Source organism: Anas acuta, chromosome 3 (genome assembly GCF_963932015.1).
Source record: "Anas acuta chromosome 3, bAnaAcu1.1, whole genome shotgun sequence".
Classification (NCBI taxonomy): domain Eukaryota; kingdom Metazoa; phylum Chordata; class Aves; order Anseriformes; family Anatidae; genus Anas; species Anas acuta.
Window position 1 is genome coordinate 4,662,978 of NC_088981.1, and position 23,032 is coordinate 4,686,009.

A 23,032-nucleotide genomic window follows, 5' to 3' on the forward strand; every position below is an offset into this window, starting at 1 on the left:
AATGCTTTCAAGTTGAATACATTTAACCACGAGGAGACAGCAGATAGTACTTCAGAAATAACATTTTCTATTGTAATATCACATGCAGAGACAAAACCCACTGATTGATTTAGTAACCCTTGAGATCAGTTTACATGGCTCTCAGCTGTGCAGCTATGGCCAAGTACAGCACATGGTCAGCTCCACCAGCAAAACTTGCAGTGTGAGAATGAAATTAACAACAAAAAAAGAGCACCATTTCACAGCAACACATGGAGAAGGTAACTGTCTAGCACCTATATACGTAAATGATCTGCTTAAGTTCAGTGACCTGTACAAGGCACTTAGTTGTGGAATTTGTAATTATTTTCATGGTGATGTCCAAGTTTTCTGGACAGAACAATAGAAGTCATCATGCAATCTTTTGCATATAAACAGAGTAAGAATGACAATTTGTTTCTAACACTGAATGTATTTTAGAACAAATACCTAAAAATCTGTTTAAATCCTTTTAATAAAAGGTATGCCTGCTGTATTTTCAGCATTTGAGAAACTGTTGCCAATTTCATACATATATATACATATGTCTTATAACGGACAGCTATGTTATTCTGGAGTAAAAGGGTGAATAATCACCTACCACAGTCCATGATTCCTGTTCTTTAGGCTCTAAGATTCCAGAATTAAAAATTTCGAGTAATTGTTGGAGCCCTCCAGCAGCAACAAACTGTAAGTATATTATGGAACCAATGTAAGAAAAAGCAAATGCAGAAATATCACCAACTTCAGTTAGACCTACAGGTCTGGTAACACAGAAAAACTTCAAAATATTCTATTTAAATTTGAGATCAGAAACTCTTAGATAATGTTTCAAATGGGTTTTCATTTTACATCTTTTTTTGAAAAACTACAATATGTATCACAAAATACTGTAGGAAAATCAGACCTTGCAGCTCCATGTGTTTTTACTATTTTCTATTTGATCTTCACTTGAATCATCTGAGTCTGGGTAAAGATCACTGTAACTTCCCTAAAGACAAACAAGTATAAGTCACAAAAAAACAAACAAACACAGTTTAAGATTAAAAATACTGTAAACCAAATTATCAATATATACTTTGGTTCATAGAAAAAAACTATTTTGTGCAAGAAATCCTATTACCGTAGATTCACGTCTTATTCTTCTGTTGGGCTTTCCCAGAGCTTCAATAATTTCCAGGGCGTACAAAAGTTTATGGGCACTTTTTATTCGCAGAAGATCCTTCCAGCTAAAGCCATCATTACCCTTAGCAAATAAAGACGACAGAAAACAATTAACATAACTTAATGCTGATCTTAAGAAAGACAATGAGAGGGTTTTTAAAGTAAATGGACAAGTACTTTAGTTTTTAACTTCATCTATTCTTTGTTATTCATTTATAGAAACATGTTTTAAATAGTCTAATTTCAATTTGAATAATGTGAATGCAGCAGTGAAATTTGATTAGACCACTGACATTACTAAAAACTATGGTATACACAATTTTAAAGTACAGGAAGCCAAATGTTGTTTGGATGAATTATAATTTCCAGCAAAATTTCAGTGCGTCTATTAAGAAACATAATACCTAAGAACAATAATATGGTATTTCAAGAACTTTAAAACAGGCAAACTTTCCTTCTGTTGGGCAAGAAAACAAGTAAGTAAGTGGCCACGTTTTGAACTTGTAGAAAGACCACACAAAAAGGATTGCTATCGTAACACCCATTATGTTAAAGTGAAACAGTACATTTTGAATATTTTATACACACTAGGCAGCAGAAGAAGAACATACTGTTTTCAGTCAAACCAGAAGACTGTGATAACTAGCATTCACTATTCATTTAAGTTCTTTTTTTTTTTTTTTTTTTTTTAAGAAATCATAAAAACAAACTTTGTGAACTAAAATGATATCTGTTTAATTTAATTTTGAAAGAATCATTAAGTTTGCTTATTAGGTTTACTTGTGTCTCAATGTATTAACATACTTTTAAACATTCTTCTTCTTTGACAAAAATTCAACTAAAACACTAAACACTAAAATATCCATGTATAATAAAGATAAAAATATAAAACAAGCAATCTGTTTTACCTGCTCATCTGAAATATTTTGGAATGCCTGTAACATATTAGGGCACGTTGGTAGAAGCATTAACAGTTCCCAAACACGTCTGGATAAGTTTTCTGCATGGAGATGGAGTTCTTCACATCTTGCACTCTGACAAATCATAAAATAACTATTCTTACTGTGAATTTCTTAGTGAAAATAACCTAGCTAAGATTTAAAGTCCAAAAATTTATTCATTCTTAATTGAGAAGTTATCTAATGTAAATCCATCAACAGACCACGAAGTCTCACTCAACCAGGAAGAAACTGGGTTGCATTATCTTTATATAGCCTATAACATGTTACGAAATTTTTTGAGTGTAAGTAAAACTTAAAAATAATCTACCAGTTAAAATATACTAATGATTGTTTGATTTCACACAAGCTAATGATGGCATATAAGAGATATTTGAGTTTTGATAATTTGAGTTTTTGCAATAAAACTTTTACTAACCTTTCTTCAAACCAATTCGCATTATTAGTCACCATAATTAAATATTCAGTATTCTTTTGTGAAAATTATTTCTTTAGAGTTTCTACAATATTTAGGATACACTGAATGATATCATAACAACATTATGAAAATCTGAAAGATCATGGTAATGACTGACCATAACACACATGAAAATGAATACACATATAAATACAACACATATATCTGGCAACTGCATACACAAGACAAGAAATAAGCTAGATAGGAAAAATAAATTAAGTAAGACTTAAATGTAATTATTCTAATGAAGTTACTCTAAATTACCTCACTATCCTCCATAGCCACTTCTCCAGAAGGAGGTTTAAAAGAGGCAAGCATCTCTAACAAATCAAAAAGGGTGGTAAGATGAGGTTCTTGCAATAGTAAAAGCATTGGAATGTTGTCCTTTTGAGGAGGAGGTAGGCAAGATGCTGGAAGCTGAACGCCTTCACCTTTACGTTCTCTCCTTGGTGCTCCCAAGGATACAAACACCATCTAGAAACAGAGAGAAACAATGAGGAAGAGAGAGGCAGCTTTAAAAATGCATCTGCTAAAGTCACAGAATGTTTTCAGCAGCATCTAAATTAAGACCTTAATGGTAATGATCAAGATAAATCAATACCTGTGTTGTCAAATTTTTACTGAGCATCATTTTGAGCAACTGCCTTAACTAAAGCTTGGTTTTGCTTTCACTTAAGACATTTAGGATATAGTTGCATATGCTGCCTGCTTTGGCTATAGTAGATACTGCTGTTTCCTTTTCCCCCATCCATCCCTTATTTTGGTACTCAGGCTGGCAAGCCTCTAGTACCAGTCTGACTTCTCAGTAAACTAATAAAATAGCACAAAAGCTAATCCATAACCAGAATCAGGCTTTTAAAATTATTAACCATTTTAAAGACTGACAACAGCAGAAAGGACAGATAGTACTACTTTGAGCTTACAGGAGGCACATTTTGGATAGTAAGAAACAACCAGAAACTGTAGGATGCTCCCAAAGAAAAATGTGCCCTCTACCATCACCACACACAGCAGCAGCATAAAAAAGGTAACATATCAAGCAACTTTTGTTGGTGACTATATACCTGCATATCCTTGAAACCCAATTCGTGAAGGGTTTTTTCATCATAATCAGTTGTCAGTTCATGCCCAGATGAAATCATTCTCACAGGTCCCATAAGGCCACCTACAATTAAAAAAATATATAGTTTAATTTTCTAATGAAAGTGCTGTTAAGACTCATTTTTAATAGTACATCCTTCAGCAGCAATTAAAACCAGACAAAAACTCAATGCAATTTCCTTATGAAAACTGCTTATTACATTAAACTAAATTTCCTTGCATGTATTTAAAAATAGCATTTTCAGTAAGAGTTCACCCAATCTCGCAGACAGAAGTGTCTACAATACAGATTAAAACATGACTTCCATGTTTTGTACTAAGTTATACTATGGCACACAGAAGAATGTGGGAAAATGATTGTGACCATCAACAAAACTGCTTTGTAACACACACCTGTGATAAAGACAGCAAAAGCAAAGACAAAATAAATAATCTTACTCAAATGTAAGTTGGAACTGAAGATCTTAAATACTACAGAAAGGAGAAACTCAGAATACCCTCCACAGAATTCTGAACAATGAACAAATCTGAACAATTAAAAGATCAAGAATTTAATTTGGTGCAGACAGTCCAGCAAGAAACCTTATTACCACAGATATACATTCATTGTGCATTTTACAATGAATTTATAATCTCAGACTACTTGTATAGTTCTAATCACCAATTACAGTGCACAAAAATATTTGTTGTGGATTAAAATTTGCAGAGCTTTTCCTGATTCTAGGCACTGATCCTGCACACCAGTGAAGAGCAACCCTACCCTGCCACTACACTTCAGCACTGGATTTTCAAAGAGGATCCTTCAGAAAAGCCTATGTTTTTGATCCTCCTTCAGAGATCCTAGGAAGTACTCAGAGTTGTGCTGCCTGAAAATGCTTCCAAACATAATGTTATTTGCCTATAGAAACACAGTATTCAAAGACATGGGTTAAAACTGAAAAAAAAAACAACTTTATTCTCTCCCTGCCTCAAGAACAAGCATAGTGTAGCGCATACACAGTCAGCATTCTTCCTCTGGTAACTGCTGAAAGCGATCTGCAGCCACAGCCACTGCTGCTGTGTGCACACAATAAATTCAGGTGATGCTTCCCAGAAATAGCAGATACACACACACGTGCTGACTCTTCCATACAACAGCACTGCAGTCAGATGTAAACGCAGCAGCTTTGGCTGTCAGACAAATGGAAATCTCAGACAAAAACACGATCCTCAAATCCTGCACCCCAAAATATTTGTGAGATTTCTTGTGAAAACTGGTATTTGGTAGTCTTTCAAAGTTACGTCAGTGAACAATAAAACCATCAATGTTTTAGATGGAGTTGGGCATAAAATTTTATCTCTCACTGTTCTCATTGTCCCCAGCAGGCTGCTTTGAAAACATATCAATGCAGTCAGGCAAAATAATTTCAAACAGCTAAAGGCGAGCAAACACATCATCCATAAAAATAATACAGAGATCTACCATCTTCTGCACTTCAGCAAACCAGTAACAGGTTTCAGAAGAAAGAATACAGGAAATAACCTGAGCGAGAAACAAAACCAATCTCACACTTCTCACAGCACTGTAAATTTCAAATAAACAAGAGATGTTATAAGAGGTTTGGGGACCTCAAAAGAATTTTGTGGTAGATGAAAACACACCTGAGAAAACAAAAATTAATTAAGGACAGGAAGATTTAGCTCTATAAGAAAAAGGTGAGAGAAAAATTTGTACTCCTGAGCAAAAAGATTTTAATTTACTGAAATTTGATAAATTCTGTTTCGATTTCTACCTATGTTAATGGAATGATAGCCATTTCAAGTTCCTAACCAGGAGCTTGTTTGTTTGTTTGTTTTTGTCACAGATTGACCACTACTAGTATATTTAAATAGACACGGTTAAGATCACTGAGACAGAAGAGTGTACCATGTGCCTTACAGAAGATGTCTCTTGTGAGGCAGAATGACTGAGGTTTCTAAGTCTAACAGTCAATTTTGTGTATTTTGTGTATATGTAACAAGGCTGAATTGCAGCTCCTGTAGGGCTGCAATTCTGAATTTGCTGGATTTTGAAATGAAAAATTAAAAGAATCTGGTATCTGGCCATACCTGGTAGAAAACAAGACAAGTTATTTACTAAAACAGCTTCTGAGAAGTGGCTAGAAAGCGGACTTCATAAAGAAGGTAATTAAGATGTCTAGTGTTCAAAGTCTGGTATACTGACACCGTGTCTCATTAAAACATTTGTTGTTGTAAAGCTACAAAAAGAAAGTCAGATTAACATTTACACATTTCCTAATGGTCAGTGTTGTTGGAAAGAGACGTATTAATGGACACAATTTGTTCAGATAATATACCCAAGCACACTAACTCTTGCTCATAATGAGTTAGAAAGAAAACAAGAAAATATTGAGGGAAAAATAATTCAGAGAACAAGAACATTCCAAACAGCAATAGCCACTAAGAACGCTAGAATATATAGCAACAACATGATTCAGAAAATGTCCTTCTCCTAAAGGATAAACTAAAAAATAAAAATAAAAAAAAACACTCAGAAACACATAAAGAAAGGGAACAACAACAGGAAGCTTATTCATCACGCTGTAAACAAGCAATGACCATCTCAGGAACAAGATGACTTTCAAAATTAAGAATATAAAAACAGGATGAATGATCAATTTAGCTACAGGATGATCATAAATTAAAAAGTAGTTGCAGGAGTAAGGAAAATACAACACCTGACTGGAATACACATGTGCAGGGTATAAATTAGGACTTTAAATTATTAATTCATATTATGAATCAATTGCATAGACAGAAAAGTATAACAAAATATAGAATAAGGTTCTATGTAAAAGGATCTCTAAAATACAGAAAACTACATAATTAAAACAACAATGAAAATAAATCCAACGCAGGAGAAGTAAGTCTATTAGGAGTTGGATCTTGGCCAGATCTAAGGACATTTGGCAGATCTACATTTTCTCTGCAATTTCAAATAAAATATAGCACTAAAGAAGAAATGCTATTAATTGAGGATGATGTTAACTGTAACTACAGGAAAAATAAAGCATATAATAATGTTTGATTACTGAGGATATCTGGGGAAGAAAAACTGACGATCTTCTAAGCTGTAAATGGATGAACACTCATGGGCAAAAAATACATGCATGAGTACTATAGCTTACCAGGGAAATCCCCTTTGCGGCTGCTTTGGCCAAACTCCTGAAGCTGTGCTTGTTGATTTATCTGCTCCTTCTGCAAATTTTCATACCAATGGGTGACTTCTGCTCGTAGATCTGCCACCTGATCACTGGGATACATTTCTATAGTCATCTGAAATTAAATACGTATTTTGGTTTTTGAAGCACATAATGAACTTACTAGAATTTAACACCATAGAATGTAGTTGTAAAAGGGCTTTTTAACTACCTTGTCAGGAAGTCCTGCTGGCTGACATACAATTCTTAATGGTAGTGACTGTTTGTCACTCAGGGCTTTCAAGTGACTGCTGATACCAGTACCTTCAATCTGCCACTGTCTCAGATGATATGCAAACCTTAAGAAGCAGGTAAAAACATTCACAAAGTATTTTTGTCAAAATCTATTTAACACAAGCTGTCGGTAAACAATTACAGGAAAAGCAAAACTTGGCCCCTTATTCTCTGTTTTTTTGTTTTTTGTTTTTTTCAAAGTAAGAAGAGATTATTGGTATTCTCATTTTTTTAAATAAAAATAGATTTGAACAAATGTGAAAAAAATATTTCTTTTGTGACGGATGCAGAAATGTGAACCATAACCATACAACTTTATACTTCATACAACATTATACTTTATATGGTCAGCCTTTGTAACTGTTTAAACTTCATAGATTATCTTTCAAAAATATCCACTGCTGTCCTTACTTTACACAAAGAAAAGTGAAAAAAACTATTATTTATATTAGTAATTTTGTAACTCGTAATTCATTCATCATTACTATAAGAGAAATTGAAAGAAATTCTGCATCCAAATATACCGAAGAAGCTATTTACCTTCTCCTAAAAGCTTCCAGGTGTGTCTTTAGCATTAAGAGTCCTCTTTCAATAATTGTCAGACTTGAGTGAGAATCTTGCTCAAGATTACTAGAAGCTATCATCAGGCTCTCCATACACTTGCTAATAAACTCCTGTTCTTTTTCAAGACCAGTTTTACCTGTAATATCAACGTTAAAGTAAATTTATATAAGCGCAAAATTAAGACTACACATTTTAATATTGAGTATAAAAGGAGGATAATGTTAGATATTCTTTAGAACATATTACACAGAAAAAAATAAAATAAAGTGAAAATTCCTACCATTGATATAATAAGAGTTGATATACTGGATAGCTGCTCGACTGACATCACCGGACTGTGCTCTTAAAGCAATACCCCAGAACTGGTCCATGCCACACAACTGTTACGACAAAAGGAAAACAAACAAACAGAACATTGCCTTATTATTTTACTGGGAGTAAAGCCCTTCTGACCTGAGAGCTTTTATTTTCCTCTTGATCCAAATCCTAAAAGTATCTCCTCTGCTCAGGTTCTCGTCAATGCAAACACCAATTATTGTAAAATCCTACCACTGACAGAAATATGTTCATCCTTTGAAATGTTAGGACAATTGGTTAAAATTCAAGAGTGAGATTTAATTTTTGACAAAGAGGAATGATATTAAATGAAGCCTTAAAATGACAACTATTATCGGTATTCGTTGTAAGAACAGAAATCTTTAATCAATCATTGCCTCAAATTAATTCACAGGAAAATATTCTACTTATCACTTTATTTCTATGACAGTTTCCCAGTAAAAACCAACTACAGAAAAAAATTTCTGAAGCGCAACATATGTAAACTGAGGTACATTTTAAAACAAATTTGTAGTCAGAATGAAATACACCTAATTCTACATAAAGATTTTCATGTAGTCTGAATCTTATTATTTACAGAAGTAAATGTTATAAGCCTATTCTTTAAACACAACAGCTAACACAGTTCAGTTATGCAAAGAGTATGATAAACTACACAAAGAAGCACAGGCAACAGGTATCACTTTCTTCATGGTTTCCTATCTCTGTCTCTAGAGACAAAAGACATCCAAAGTCATGAGGAAAGGTCGAGATTCGCAGGCCTCTTCCATTTTACCATCCCACATTTGAAACTTTTGAGAGAGATAGCTCTCTTTTTGAGAGATTTTCAAATCAGTATGTTCTCAAGGTAAATACAGTTGCAGGTAAGTAATTTAATTTTCCCTTTCCCTCAAAAAGAAGAACTTGAGCACACAGTGTAGGCTTACCTCTGAGTTTGAGCCACCATCATATGCACTAGTTGCCAGCCGAGCCAAATTGCACAGATGTTGGAAGAGGTTGAGGCCAGTCATACTAATAGTTTCAGGTTTTAGCTGTGGCATCTAAATAAAATATGTTTTAGTATCAAAAATAATAAAATTCAGTGGTGGAATAGCTAGAAATTACAAATTTCAAATAGAAATAAATTACAAATAAAATTTGTTCTTGCAAAATATTACTGAATTGTATACACAATATAAATAATCTACTATAATCAGCTTCAACAATCCCCTTTTCTCTACCACTGATTTGGACTGTAATGATACAGAAGGTATAAAAATTAGTATTGTAACATTAGTTGCCAAACTTAAAACAGCAAGAGAATGTGCTGGCACATATGAAACTTCAGTTCAACAGCTTCATACATTTACAAAAAGTAGACAAACTGTGTAATATTGAAAAAGAACTAGAATGCTTAATTTACTGAATAACGTAATCTATACTATACTATAGTCTATTGAAATGAATGGGACCCCTTGTAAAAAGCCCTACTGTGGCACATTCATACTTTCAGTGGATACATGGATGAGATTTAAATGGTACTCCCAAAGTGAGGTCTTTTTTTTCTTTTTTCTCTCTTTTTATTTTGGCAGGTAATTGTGTATCACTTGGGAAAATATAGTTTTGGTTGGCTTTTTTAATTGAAATGAAGTGCTACATAGCTTCAGATACAACACACAGGCTATATGCGCAGAAGCACTGGAGTAAACATTCTTGTGAAAAGAATTCATGCCAATCCCTTCCCTTAATCCCTCCACGAAGAAAAAAAAAAATCATTTACACAGCAAGTGGGGTCCTCCCAGAGTACTGAAGAGATACGCTTCATAGAAATAATTTTAAATATTTTAAACTGTGCTGGTAAGTAAAGAAACTCATTAGAATTACTAAGGTTGTGATTTACTATCTACATACCTTTTCCAAGAAAAGATGCTTGTAAGTCTCCATACCCATAGCATGCTGATCTTTACTTCGTACTTGATTCAAGAACCAGTGTAGTGCATCATCATAACATTCAGAATCTTCTACTAAGCAGTGCCACAATATGTCCACTTGTTCTAAACTCAACCCTAAAGTTAGGGAAGCATTTTTAGCTATTTCAGTATATTATCAAATACATGGCAATATTCTACAAAACCCAAGAATGCACACAGAGAAATTAGAAAAGGTTTTGTCAGGACAAGAAGTTTTCAGAAGCAGCAGAAGAAAAATGCATCATCTGCCAATGACAAATCATAGACTTTTCCCTTTTCAGAGCTGACAATCAGTGAGTTTTTGGTTGGTAGTGATGTCCGTTAAAATTGTGTATTTTAAAAATGACATATTTAATTAAAATATCACTGATTATTAAGAAGTATGCAAGTTTTACTGTGAGGTGCTTCTCTGGTAAGTTAAACTAAAATACTTACTGAAATGATCTGGTGATCCTAGAGTTGAAAACACGCATGTCAGGAATTGAAGACGAACCTGAACTTCTGCACTGTGACTGTATCTAAAATTTAAATTTGTATAAAAAAGAAAAGTTATTTAACTGAGCAATATTTAATTTCTGTTCTTTCATTAATGCATATGCCCCTCAACAGTGTTATTTTTTCATATAAACATTTCTATGAACATCCAGTCCAGCATATAGCCTAGACTCCAGTTATATACATTAAAGAACCACATCAAAAAAGTGAAATGAGAGAACATTCATTAGTAGATCAGGTGAAGAGTTTAAGATTTTTTTTTTTGCGTGTGTTTTATTTTCATACAGTCAAATGCAGTATTTTGTCATTAGCACCTTGCAGGAACTGAACTTATTTTTTCCTAATTTCTTTACAAAAATATTTTCCCAACCTACATAAAACTATTGACTTTACTTCCATTTATAAGCTTAATGGTTAAAGGAGTGGAACAGTATACTGTCTTGCATGAATTTAAAGCAGTTCACCCCACTTTCAAACAGCTTTGGAAGTAGTTTCTCATTAGAGAAATGTTCAATATAACAGTATATAATGAATTAAAAATATGTCAAAACCTGAACAATCCAGTCCTCTGAAATTGAGGAGCTAGAAATTGTATCATTTCTTAAAAAAAACAAAAAACAAAACAAAAAAAAAAACACCTAATTTTAAGCATATATATTGGAAACTGGATGAATTTTGAAACAGAAATATTCGAGTAATAGTTTCATGATATAACAATTTTAAATTAATTTGCATACAAAAAATCCTTGTTTTATCTGTAAAGAAACATTGAACAATGTCTAACAAAGATGACACAAGAGTACAAAAGTGTAGTGGGTTTACGTGGCAAGGTTTTGGTAGCAGGGGGCCATAGGGGTGGTTTCTGTGAGAAAGATCTAGAAGCCGCCCCATGTTTGGGAAGGGCCCCATTGTTTTCCAGATCTGAGCCAATAAGCGATGTTGTTTTGCGCCTCTGTGAGAGCATATTTAAGACAGGGAAAAAATGCTGCGCCACACAGCAGCCGGGAGAGTCAAGGGAGTGAGAAACAGCCTTGCAGGTGCCAAGGTCAGTGTAGAAGGAGGTGGAGAGGTGCTCCAGGCGCCGGAGCAGAAGTCCCCTGCGGCCTGTGGTGAGGACCACGGTGAAGCAGGATGTCCCCCTGCAGCCCATGGAGTACCACGGTGGAGCAGGGTTCCACGCTGCAGCCCGTGGAGGAGACCACGGTGGAGCAGGTGGCCCTGCACCGATGGAGGCTGCCGCCTGTGGAAGACCCCTGCCGGAGCAGATTCTGGGCCGGACCTGTAGCCCGTGGAGAGGAGACCACGCAGGAGCAGGTGACCTGGCAGGAGCTGCTGCCCGTAGGGGAGCCAGGATGGAGCAGTTTTCTCCTGAGGGATGGACCCCGTGGTACGGACCCATATCTGGAGCAGTTCTGGAAGAGCTGCTGCCTGTGGGAAGCCCACGCCAGATCAGTTCGTCAAGGACTGCATCCCGTGGGTGGGACCCCACAGCACAGGGGACGAGAGTGACCGAGAAGGAGTGGCAGAGAAGAAGTGCTGTAGACTGACCATAACCCCCATTCCACCGTTCCCCTGCGCTGCTCGGGGGGAGGAGGTGGAAGAGGGTGGATGAGGGGGGAGGTGCTTTTGGTTTCTTTCCTTTGTTTCTCACTTCTCTACCTTGTTAGTAATGAGCAATAAATCTTACTATCTGTCTTCTTATGCTGAGTCTGGTTTGCCCATTACACTAATTATTGCGTGATTTTCTCGTCCTTATCTCAATCCTTGAGCCCTTTTCACATATTTTCTCCCCATTCCTCTTTGAGGAGGGGGAGTGAGAGAGCGGCTGTGGTGGAGCTCGGCTGCCCACTCGAGCAGAACCACGACAAAAAGTTACTGCGTTTTATTTTTGTTTTTTTTTTAAAGGAAAAGTAAACTATTTAAAATGCAACTACATTCATAGACTTTTCTCTCTCTAAGCATGTAATGCCATTACAGAAATTATTTACTTTAAAATTATGCATCAGAAGCACCAGAAGAAAAGCAGAAAATATATGTTTAAAAACATAAAGTATCAAACAGTCAAAGTCTGTTGTGCACTTACAACGTATGTTTGTGTCGTCCTTCCCTGACTGCCTGGATGTAGTGTACCAAATTATCAAAGAAAAGTTTCATCATGTTAAGTTCCTTTTCTGCCCACCTGTTTCCATTCAGAAAGCAAAAAGCATTAGGACTTGTTTAAAAATGCCAGAAAAGCCACAGGAATTAGACAGCTATTACAGGAAAATGCACAAAAATAAATCAAATGTTGCATTTTCCATTTACCATAAATTCAAGTTTCAGTACAGCACTCTCTTCTTTATTTACATCCATAAGGCTCCATAACAGAGTTACGAGGTCAGGCACACAACTGACAGAGAACTTTCCCTTTGCAGCCCATGAAAGCTGTTCCTAAAGGCCCTAATTTAGCAAAAACCCACGCCAAAAATCAGAACTGGGTTCTTCTTTAAATGCCACGTCAAAATGAACAAGAAGGATTGCTAATAAGCAGTGTAAATTTTCCTAGAAATTCAAGTAGTCCAATTCTCTACAGTTAGATCAACTAGCTAAGTTGGTTGTTCTAGTAAGCAATGCTATGCTACGTATTTTCACATTTGAAAGGTTTTCTTACAAACCATTTTATTACCTAGCTGCATTTGATATACAATCAGAACAGAAGCATGCTGATCAAGTTATTGCAACCTTTTACAATATGCTATTCTTGGATGTCTAGTATTGTCTGACAAGTCTTTGACAGGGTTTGGGGGGAAACAGTTAAAAAAAATTAGTCTTCACCTCAGTTACGACAGCAGAGCTTGTAAGGATTAAAAGTAGGCCTGAGTGATTAGGCAAATTCATACAACTAGGACAGATAACAGACATGATAATCGTAGGTCATTGTTAATTTGGATCACACTAGAAGAGCAAGGCTCAAAGCAGTCCTCCAAATGTCATCACCTCTGTTGGTTTAGTGTGTTTGTGGGGGGGTATACTTACATTGTTATCCAATGTGTATCATAACTGCTCCCAAACTGTTGAAACGTACCAAATAACTTTGGAAGAAGACGAAGTGAAACTACTACTGATCTAAAGGAAAAAGGAAAGAATCACTAAAATGCAACCATTAAAGTATTTAAATTATATACGTATACATTCTTATTTTTGATGTTCATAATCTTTTGAAATTTCACCAAAATGGGTACTTTTTTTTTTTTCTGCAAACAGATGAGACAGCAGAAATCAATCTCAAACTGTCAAAATAGACTCAATATTGCCATTTTCAAACTGTACAATCTCACAGTTTTGGCTGGTATTAAAAGTTATCTAAAGTCAGGGTACATCTTCATCCTCCAGCTGCTCCTTCATAGAAATTAAATCTCACAACAGACTTGATGGGTAAGAACTTGTCTGTTTCTCAGTCACTTAAAGGTAAAATCTAAATATTCAGCTCAAAATGCTTATGCTAAGGCACTTGACTTTGCACTCAACTGCTTAAGAAAGATGTGAACCCAAGTTTACCAAATGGTGGGAGGGCAGCAAGCTCTGGCAGAAGGGAGAAAAGACAAATGCACAAGATGGAAAATTCAGGATGCTGACAGAAAAGAAAAATGGAACATCAGACACATCCATAGCACTTTTAAAACTACTTTTATACTTCAACTTTTGTCTGTTTTAAATTGACTTCCTGTAACATTAAGTAACTGGCATATTCAACTTGGATTTCTTATATGTTGAAAAAAGATGAACACAAAAATAGATAATTTAAGTTACCTGTTGTTTGCTAAATTTTCTAAGCAGCCTTCAATAAATCTCATTCGAATCTGTCTGTCAGTGAACCAGCATACTAAAGAACAGAGCAGCTTCTCTGCTTCATTTATTAACCCTTCAGAGAGATGAATCTACAGCAAGTAGAAAGAAAGGTCACTGAATAGCATATAATTTATTTTCTTTAAAAAAAATATTCTTTTCTTGTATTCAACTTACTGCATCTTCATCCTGGACCAGATCCCACAAAAGGGTATTTCCTTTCTTACAAACATTATCCAAATTAATGTCCGTCACCGCATTGCTATTATATTGATGTTTATGAACTGCTGGTCCTGAACAAAATACAAAGACTGTTATTAAATAAATAGAAGATTAAATAATAGAAGCTAAACTGAGTATTATTCACTCAGTGCATGAAGAACATGCTTTACTTATACATTTGGCTATTTTAAAGTGCATACAATAACATTACAGTTGCAGATTTTTTCTGCATATGATTTCGTTAAAAACAAAAGACAAAACATTATAACCATGCAAGAATTTGACAGGACAGTTCAGGTAATATTTGCATTGTTTTTGGCTAGCTGCAAGTGCAAAAAAAACCACTACCTAAGAATTGCAGATGCAGGTGCAATTGCTTTTTCATTTGATTATATTTAATTCATATAAACATATATGTAGTTATACATAATTCTTAGCACTGTGGACTGAAGGGAGGTATCTTTTTAATTACAACGGTTGGAAAGTAAAAAGCACATTTCAATAAATTCCTCTCATACCGCATGATATTCTATATCTAACCAAAAACCAGGAAAAACAAACGCTATTTTTACATATGACAGAGTATTAAAGTGCATGATTTTAGAAACTCATCATATTTTCATGAACAGGGATATACATTTTCCTTCTTGCATGTGGTCACAGCTGGCACCACTCATTTATCTACTATTTGATACTATTTTCATACTGCAGCAAGGTCAAGTAAAAATTTTAGAATGTGTGCAGAACACTGTAATCATTTGCACATTCAAAACTAGGTGTGTCAAAAGTAATTTGCCTCATGCTCAAACAGTAATTCCAATCTCTCTAAACAATATGTATAAATATATATGTATAATATCTATGGAAAAATGATGCCGATTTACAAAATACTTTAAATACAAAGCTTTTTAAATACATCATTCCAAATTTTCAGTGTCAGGCTGAAATTATTATTCAGTTTCAGATAACAAGAAATACTATGCCTGAGGAACAAACACTAAACCGTGTTTCAGGAAAAGATATAAATAGTACTGGTTTTACTGTCTGCTGGAAGATAGCAAACATGGTTCTCCTGGACCAGTGAAGAAAAATGTCAAACCCTTCACTAACCATACACCCTGTTATATTTAAAAGGAGGATAAAACAGAAAACAAAGCTGTCAAAGCAGCATATGCAAAGATACCATAATTCTTATGGAGCATTACAATAGCATATTAAATTACACCCTGAAGAAAAGTAGAAGATTTGGCAGTGAAAGATAAAATTGCATAAAATGCCCTTTAAGGCAAGCTCCGTCAGATATCAAGTTCCATTTTAACTCATTTTTCAGAAGTTATCCTTTGCATGGTCCATTATGGTTAATTCATTTAAGATGATAAATGTATGAAATCACAGTAAGATCCACCCACCAGAAGAAAAGTCACATAAGGTTTCAGGGAAAAAAATACCCAGCATTTCTGTAGCACTTTTCTCTTAATTTCAATTAACTAATTTGGAAAAAACAAACAAACAAACAAACAAACAAAAAAAACATTTCTTAGGGTTCTTAGTGCCTTTAATTTGTATTAAAAGCGCCAGTATTTTTTTTTTAATTTTTTTTTTAAAGGTAAACACAGTTACATATAATGTGATACAAAATGAATGCCTTGGAAATTAATTACTTGAAACAGTAAAATCTCAGTAGTTAGTCACTGTGGTTTCTTTGGACAACTACTTTTTCACATACAACTTCACACATGTATGGTCAAAGTAATTTGATTATTCAATTTATTATTATTTATTTCCTCTTCCATTGAAGAATACTTTAAAATTACATGAAACTGAGAAGTACAGACAATGTTTTTCTGCTTTCTTTTGATTACTCTTACCTTGAGTAAGATGTTCATGATAGATAGAGGCAAGGTTAGGAAGATGCTGCTGGAGATGGGATGTTAGCTCAGCATGTGAATTAATCTGTACAAGCTCTTCTTCACAGCCAGACTCTTCCCCATCAAAATCTGCCATATTTTTCTCTGATTTTGCACTGACTTGAGAACTACTGCAACTGACATCATCTGCACTTAACATGTCATCAACCATATGTCTGTAAAAGAGGAACATTAGAACAGATAATATCAAAGAAAACTTTTTTTACAGTGGACTAATTTGATAAATGAGAGTTAAAGCCTTTACTAGAAGGCAACTGAAACATTACGATGTAGTCAAGTTATTCAATGCGTAGCTTATACATGTATTTCAATACACAGCTAATATAATCCAAATAAACACACACCTCTGTAAGCTAAAGTCGGGATGAAGCATTTGTCTAAACAACTGACCTTTATATCAATTTGAAAAACAATTATAGATAAGCCGAAGGTCTCACTATCATGATAACTGTGTTGACTTCTTTAAGCTAAAGAACAGCATTTTCCAAAGCAACATTAACACTGTTAAATATTATCATACTGATTCAATCTAAAAACTTAATTTAAAAAAAGAAAGACTTTAATCACATTAACCAAAAAGATAACTGTATGATTACTTGAGATAACTATCTGTCAAGAAAAATTATCCCAAGTATAGCAAAACATCAACACAAATTTCTGTTCAAACCAAGTATTTTGCCACCAGTTTTATTTTTGTTATAGGAGGAATGAGGAGACATGTCAAGCTACCTACCCATCATGGTGATGGTGGTGGTGGTGGTGGTGGTGGTGATGCTGTGGACCAATGAATTGCCGACAGTTAAATAATTCATTTCCAATAGTTTCCCCCAGAAAGTCCCCTGTATGAGTTATACAAGAATCTTGAGACCCTTGTGAAATGTGAGCAGTGCTCATTTCCCCTGCCATGTCATGCTCTGCATCCTCAGCATGGGAACAGGCATCTAGCATTCTAATTCGATTATCCACTGGTGTCACAGAGTCAGTATTAAAAACATGGTCCTTTCCTGCCCCGTTATTTGCACCGCTCCTCTCTGATGCCCCTTGTGAATCTCCCAGACAAATGCCTGCTTGAGATTCCAGTTTCCTGCTCCGTAGATCTGTGCTCCTACTGCTTTTTTGGGGATTATGACTCCTATCCTCTTCCTCTTCATCCTCCTCTTCTTTGAGGGCTTCAATATCTGCAATGTCTTCAGATTGCACTTCACTGCCAGGACTTCCAGCAGACTGGCTTGCATGACTAGAGTTGGCCTCATTACTGGATCCATCACTGTGGCCACTGCTACTACCAGGACCACTACTGCCATCTTCACCGCTGTTTGCCGTCTCATCAGAGCTTCCTTGCATGGACTCCTGAAATTTATTTATTTTTTTTAAGATTGGCGGAAAAATAAAACACCATTGAAAATGCATAATGAACACCATCATCACTCAAATGCCATTCTTTGCTTATAAGGAAATGTGTCAGCAATGCAAGTTTTCATTCACTTTCTCTCAGTTTGGTTGTCAATAACAAAATACTCCAAGAAAGATAAGGACTTAAGAATTTAATTTTTGTATTACCTTTATGATAACAGATATACTCTTTGCATGTAAACAGACGGAGTGACACTGTGACACAAGCAATACATCCCGGAATCCCTTATGAGATGAATCTCACTTAAATACAATTAAAACCAGGAATTCCCTCCACACCCCCACTTTTTTTTTTTTTTTTTTTTTACAGAGCAGATGCTCATAGGCAAGGTACAATACAGTCTGTACAAACAATGCAGAACAGAAGCAAAGATTCTAGCTATCCACTGTCCTGCTGCAGATAAGCATGCATGTTATGTACCTGTTCAGCTTTTGAAGCCATTATGGGAAAAAAAATAAATTCCATACCTAATATCAAACAACTCAGTAACAAAATTCACAGAGTAAGATTTACACTCTTACCTCCGTATCTGAAAGTCGCTGCTGTACATGTTTTGTTCTGTTAATAAGCTGTTCTTCCATTTCAATATCACTGCCTCCACTCTGATGGGTATCACTGTTGTCACTACTCTGAGGGCTAGCTGCTGGTGACCCTAATGCAAAATGACAGTTCCCAGTTACTTTGTGCTATATATTAATTGGAATGTAACAGCATTACATACATCTACCTCATAAATCTGACTTGTTACATGCATCTGCTCAACAGCATTCTAACTGTGAACAGTTGAACAAGGGACACAAGTCAAACAACCCAAATACTTCAAAACTAAAAATTATTTTAATACTGTTCATTGTACAATAAAATTTGTGTTCTGATGTCTCTTTGTGCCAGTATCTAACACAGATATATCAATTGGCTAGGTTCTATAATAAATATAATTTTCATTTAACTCTCATAAAAAGCTCAGCTCTCATAAATAAGCTCAATATGAGCTAGCAATGTGCGCTTGCAGCCCAGAAAGTCAACCATATCCTGGGCTGCATCAAAAGAAGCATGGCCAGCAGGCTGAGGGAGGTGATTCTCCCCCTCTGCTCTTTTGAGACCCCACTGGAGTTCTGCATTTAAGCTCTGGGGCAGAGGTTTGAAATTAGATGATCTTTAAGGTCCCTTCCAACCCAAACCATTCCGTAATTCTATGAAAATATAATTTCAAACTTGTAGTAGTTTTTTCCCTATATTATAATATCAAACATATCAGATTGTAGTGTACTTCTAAAACTATACTTACAAGGTGAAGGGGCTGCTCTTCTGAGCTCTTCTTCTTCTAAAGGAATAAAACAGGATGGAAAAACAGGTTACTAAAAATCTTTTTGCCAGCATATAGTTGTCCGTGATTCATAAAAATCAGCAGTAAGAAAAGGAAGGGGAACTACAGTATAATGGCTTGGCAGCACCTTTGGTAATGACCATGGGGAAATACATAGTTAAGTCAAAAACAAAACAGAAATAGCATGTAATACCATAAACAGGGTAAAAAATAGATAAAATTTTGTATGATATTATGTATCTATAAAATTATAGATGCTCATCAGAACAGAAATAATTAACTGATCAGTAACAGATCATCCTTTGATTTAAAGTAAAAAAATATATATACTAATTTATACAAAGAGAACTGTTCTGAAACATAAGGCTTTCCAAACTCATTCACAGTTTTAGTGCTTTCATCCTTAGGCTGCTTTATTTCACGTTCTGTTTGAAAAATATGCCAGCATTACACCTTTCATTTAAAAATGAAGTATTTTTAAATATTTTAAGTAAAAGGTTCTATACAGCCTTAATGTCCAAAGTCAATGAGGAGACTATGAAAATTAAAAATTTAGCTACCATATTAATTGGAAAAAATACGTACCTTTTTTGTTTCCCATTGGTAGATTAGTACTGAGTAAAGATGCAAAAGAGCTTTGTTTTGACAGCTGAGCCTTAGCTGCTAGTGCATTATTCCACAGTGCTTTTATAAGCATTGATGCCAAATACAATGTCTGTGAACAAAACCAGATAACAGTGCCATGAAGAAGCAGTAGGTTTTGTATGCAAATGTACACTGCTAATATTTCTGTGTGCCAATACTACAGTTCATCAAAATAAATGCATCAAAATAAACATGCACAAAATGAAGAAATATTGTGTGGAACACTTACTAACTTCAGAAATAATGTTAAAATACTCTAATGGTGGTTATTCGGTTCTCCAAAGCCTCAGAAAGAGACTAATTCCAAAGCCAGAATGGCCTACTTGAAGAAACATTACAATTTTACTCATATACGTTCCTCTCTTATGCATTAGTGAATACTACTTGTATGCAGTCCTTTAGAAAGACAAACATGTAACAATGAATATACTAAAATAACTTCTTGCAGTGATTTTGTTCATCTTTACCTGTTCCGTGTGAGCACTTGGATGAAGAGTTGAAACGAGGTTAAGAAGATGCCTAAGTGGGACAGGGTCCAAGTTTTTGATCAAGGAAGGAAATAAATCGTGGATGTAACGACTGCAATGCTTCAGCTACAAAGCACAAACAAACAGAAAATAACAAGAACAGTAAAATAGTTAGTTATAACAGTTTCCTTGATAAAAAGATGGATAAAATTGCAGCAATTATGCACCATCTTTCCACAAAATATGAGGAAACATTTGTCCAATAATTCTAAACTACATCAGATTTGCAATTTTGATTCAACTGAATTTTTACATTCAAAACCAGATGAAGTTCAGTAAAATCATGTTACAACTACCACATATTTTCCTTAGTTCCAGTTCTACGAGATCTGGTGAAAATAACTAAAGTTAAGTTTGCATTTTAATGTAAATAAAACACCTTGAATATTACAGAAGTTTAGATATCTACTTCAATCCAGAGAAGAGAATTTTTTGTCAAAAAGCTAGCTAAAAAAATGAAAAAAAAAAATTGAGGCCTTTTATTCTGAAGATGTCACCCTTTTAAACAACATTAGAGGTTTAAACCCTTTACAGGAATTAATCCGGACGTACTTAATTCTGATATCAAACATGAATTTTGAAAATATCCATACATTAAAATAAGAATGCAAACTGTAAAAGAAATACCGCATTTGATAATTATATTAAGTTCTAATAGTACAGAAGAGAAAAATTTAGAGCTCTAACACTAGTGTGAACTACTGTAGTGTGAGAACATCCAAGAAGATAAATGATCACTTTAAAAATATAACTGAAGTAATTATTAATCTGATACAGAAAATATTTTGAGCCTGTTGGAGTGAACGCTACTAAAATGAGCATTTATTAACATTCCTGCTGAATTTTATAATGACAACGGACTACAAAGTTTTCAGTATGTTCACAGTAGTATTTGAATGAAACAAATTAGAGACTAACACCATTGAACACAGGAAAAATAAAACCTTTCAAACTGTAACTTGTTTAAAAGTCTGTTCCCTGCACCTATTTAAAAAGACCAATTTTATTTTGCTGACCTTCATTTTGAGTGTAATTTTTCTGAAAAACTGACATTGAAACCTTGAGGTTTCTTTCTTTTCCAACATGGGCTTGTTTCTGTTTTGTTTGTTTTTAATGAATGATAAAGGCAGAATGAAACCAAGGAAAACATTTCCACAGCAGGAAATCAATATATCTACTGTATTCAAATCTTCTAAAATAAAAAATAAAATAAAATCCAAAATAAACAGTGTCACAAATACACATTCAGATTAGTAAACAAATATATTTTTCTGAAGGAAAAAAGCCTATCAGAGTTTCCAGGTTTACCATGTGAAAAATAAAATCTTTGTGCATTCTGTAGACCACCACCACTAAAGCACGACTATGAAATTCACTGCTGTAATTTTCACTACCTTGTCCCCACCAACACAAACTGAAGAGGAATCTATACTACATAGGAGCAAAGCAATTTACCACAACAGTAAAAAAAAAAAATTACATCTACTTTAGAATCTCCATCCCTATCCTTAGTGAAAACACCGCGTCTGCAATAAACAACTTCATTTGTTACGTGCATAGAAGTAGCTTAGGAGAATTTTGCAACTAATGAAACAAAGTAATTGTGTCAATTACTAAGATCACAATTTGGTGAGCTAAACACTAAGACAAACACAGAGTAAAATGCAAGAAACTCAACTTTATGAATGTAAAACAAAATTAACTTGCCATTTTCTGAGTTGTTTTGTACCACTCCTGCAATTACATTTAAAAGTATAGTATATACCTGTGCTGCAGCCCAAATACAGTCTATATGTTGAGTACTGAGTCTCCCTTCAGCTGCAAGAAAATTCAGAATCACTTGGCACTGTTTGATGATCTGCAAAGTGAGAACATATTGAGGAAAGATTTACTAGAACAAGAAGTTACTCCTCCACGTTTATAGTAAAAATAATAGGAATAATTTTATACAAACCTCAATATGTAAATTTGGTCCAAAAATGTGCTCAACTACATTGTTGCTGATAAGCCAGTCTGCAAGCTCTTTTGCAATTGATCTAGAGATGAAAAAGGAGCAGAAATATATGTAAAATTGTATTTCTATAATGCACATACAGGATTTTTCCCCAGTACAGCATGTATTTCAAATTAATTCAAATTAATATGTGTAATTGTGGCAAACATACACAAACTTTTTGAACACAAAGCATTCAGTCATTTAAATGTTCTCTGTATTTTTTTGTTCAAATGGAAGACAAATGCCAAACATCAGTTCCCACTTATCCCTCTGGATTGTTAGCAAACATGTAAACAACAATACTACGATTGTTTTTTTTTTCAATTGAATACAGTTCAACAGACCACCTGCAGACCACTTCCAGAGACCTCAGAGGTAAGATTTGATAAACACTGCTATTTGACCTGTTTATCATGAAATCGCAAAACAACTATTGAGTTTGCAAATGTAGCAAAAGCTGAGAGTGACGGAAATGGTTTTGTAAGAAAACCACTTGAATATTTTTAATTCTCTCGAGTAAATAACAATTCATATAGTTTTAAAAACTTATGTGTTACATGCTCATACTCACTCACATGTAGCGTACAGATACTTCCAAATTTTAATTTTGTTTCAGCCACAGCAGTAAGGGA

At 34.7% G+C, this 23,032-nt stretch overlaps 1 protein-coding gene across 9 annotated transcripts in view; it reads right to left on the reverse strand.

Annotated features, from left to right (window-relative positions):
• The window catches only part of USP34 (ubiquitin specific peptidase 34), a 128,372-nt gene that overhangs the window by 52,702 nt on the left and 52,638 nt on the right, over positions 1-23,032 (reverse strand). For all 9 annotated transcript variants that reach the window (XM_068675352.1, XM_068675353.1, XM_068675347.1 and 6 more), the window contains 25 exons: positions 22,359-22,440; positions 22,170-22,262; positions 20,345-20,470; positions 19,818-19,947; positions 19,194-19,229; positions 18,427-18,557; positions 17,225-17,841; positions 16,432-16,646; positions 14,519-14,634; positions 14,306-14,433; positions 13,532-13,621; positions 12,600-12,695; positions 10,457-10,539; positions 9,963-10,117; positions 8,999-9,112; positions 8,017-8,116; positions 7,713-7,872; positions 7,111-7,237; positions 6,867-7,014; positions 3,663-3,763; positions 2,863-3,072; positions 2,091-2,216; positions 1,142-1,264; positions 926-1,009; positions 620-706 (listed from right to left, as the gene is read on the reverse strand). In XM_068675352.1, coding sequence (XP_068531453.1) covers positions 620-706; positions 926-1,009; positions 1,142-1,264; positions 2,091-2,216; positions 2,863-3,072; positions 3,663-3,763; positions 6,867-7,014; positions 7,111-7,237; positions 7,713-7,872; positions 8,017-8,116; positions 8,999-9,112; positions 9,963-10,117; positions 10,457-10,539; positions 12,600-12,695; positions 13,532-13,621; positions 14,306-14,433; positions 14,519-14,634; positions 16,432-16,646; positions 17,225-17,841; positions 18,427-18,557; positions 19,194-19,229; positions 19,818-19,947; positions 20,345-20,470; positions 22,170-22,262; positions 22,359-22,440 — 3,478 coding nt within the window. The remainder of the gene's footprint in view (positions 1-619; positions 707-925; positions 1,010-1,141; positions 1,265-2,090; positions 2,217-2,862; positions 3,073-3,662; positions 3,764-6,866; positions 7,015-7,110; positions 7,238-7,712; positions 7,873-8,016; positions 8,117-8,998; positions 9,113-9,962; positions 10,118-10,456; positions 10,540-12,599; positions 12,696-13,531; positions 13,622-14,305; positions 14,434-14,518; positions 14,635-16,431; positions 16,647-17,224; positions 17,842-18,426; positions 18,558-19,193; positions 19,230-19,817; positions 19,948-20,344; positions 20,471-22,169; positions 22,263-22,358; positions 22,441-23,032) is intronic.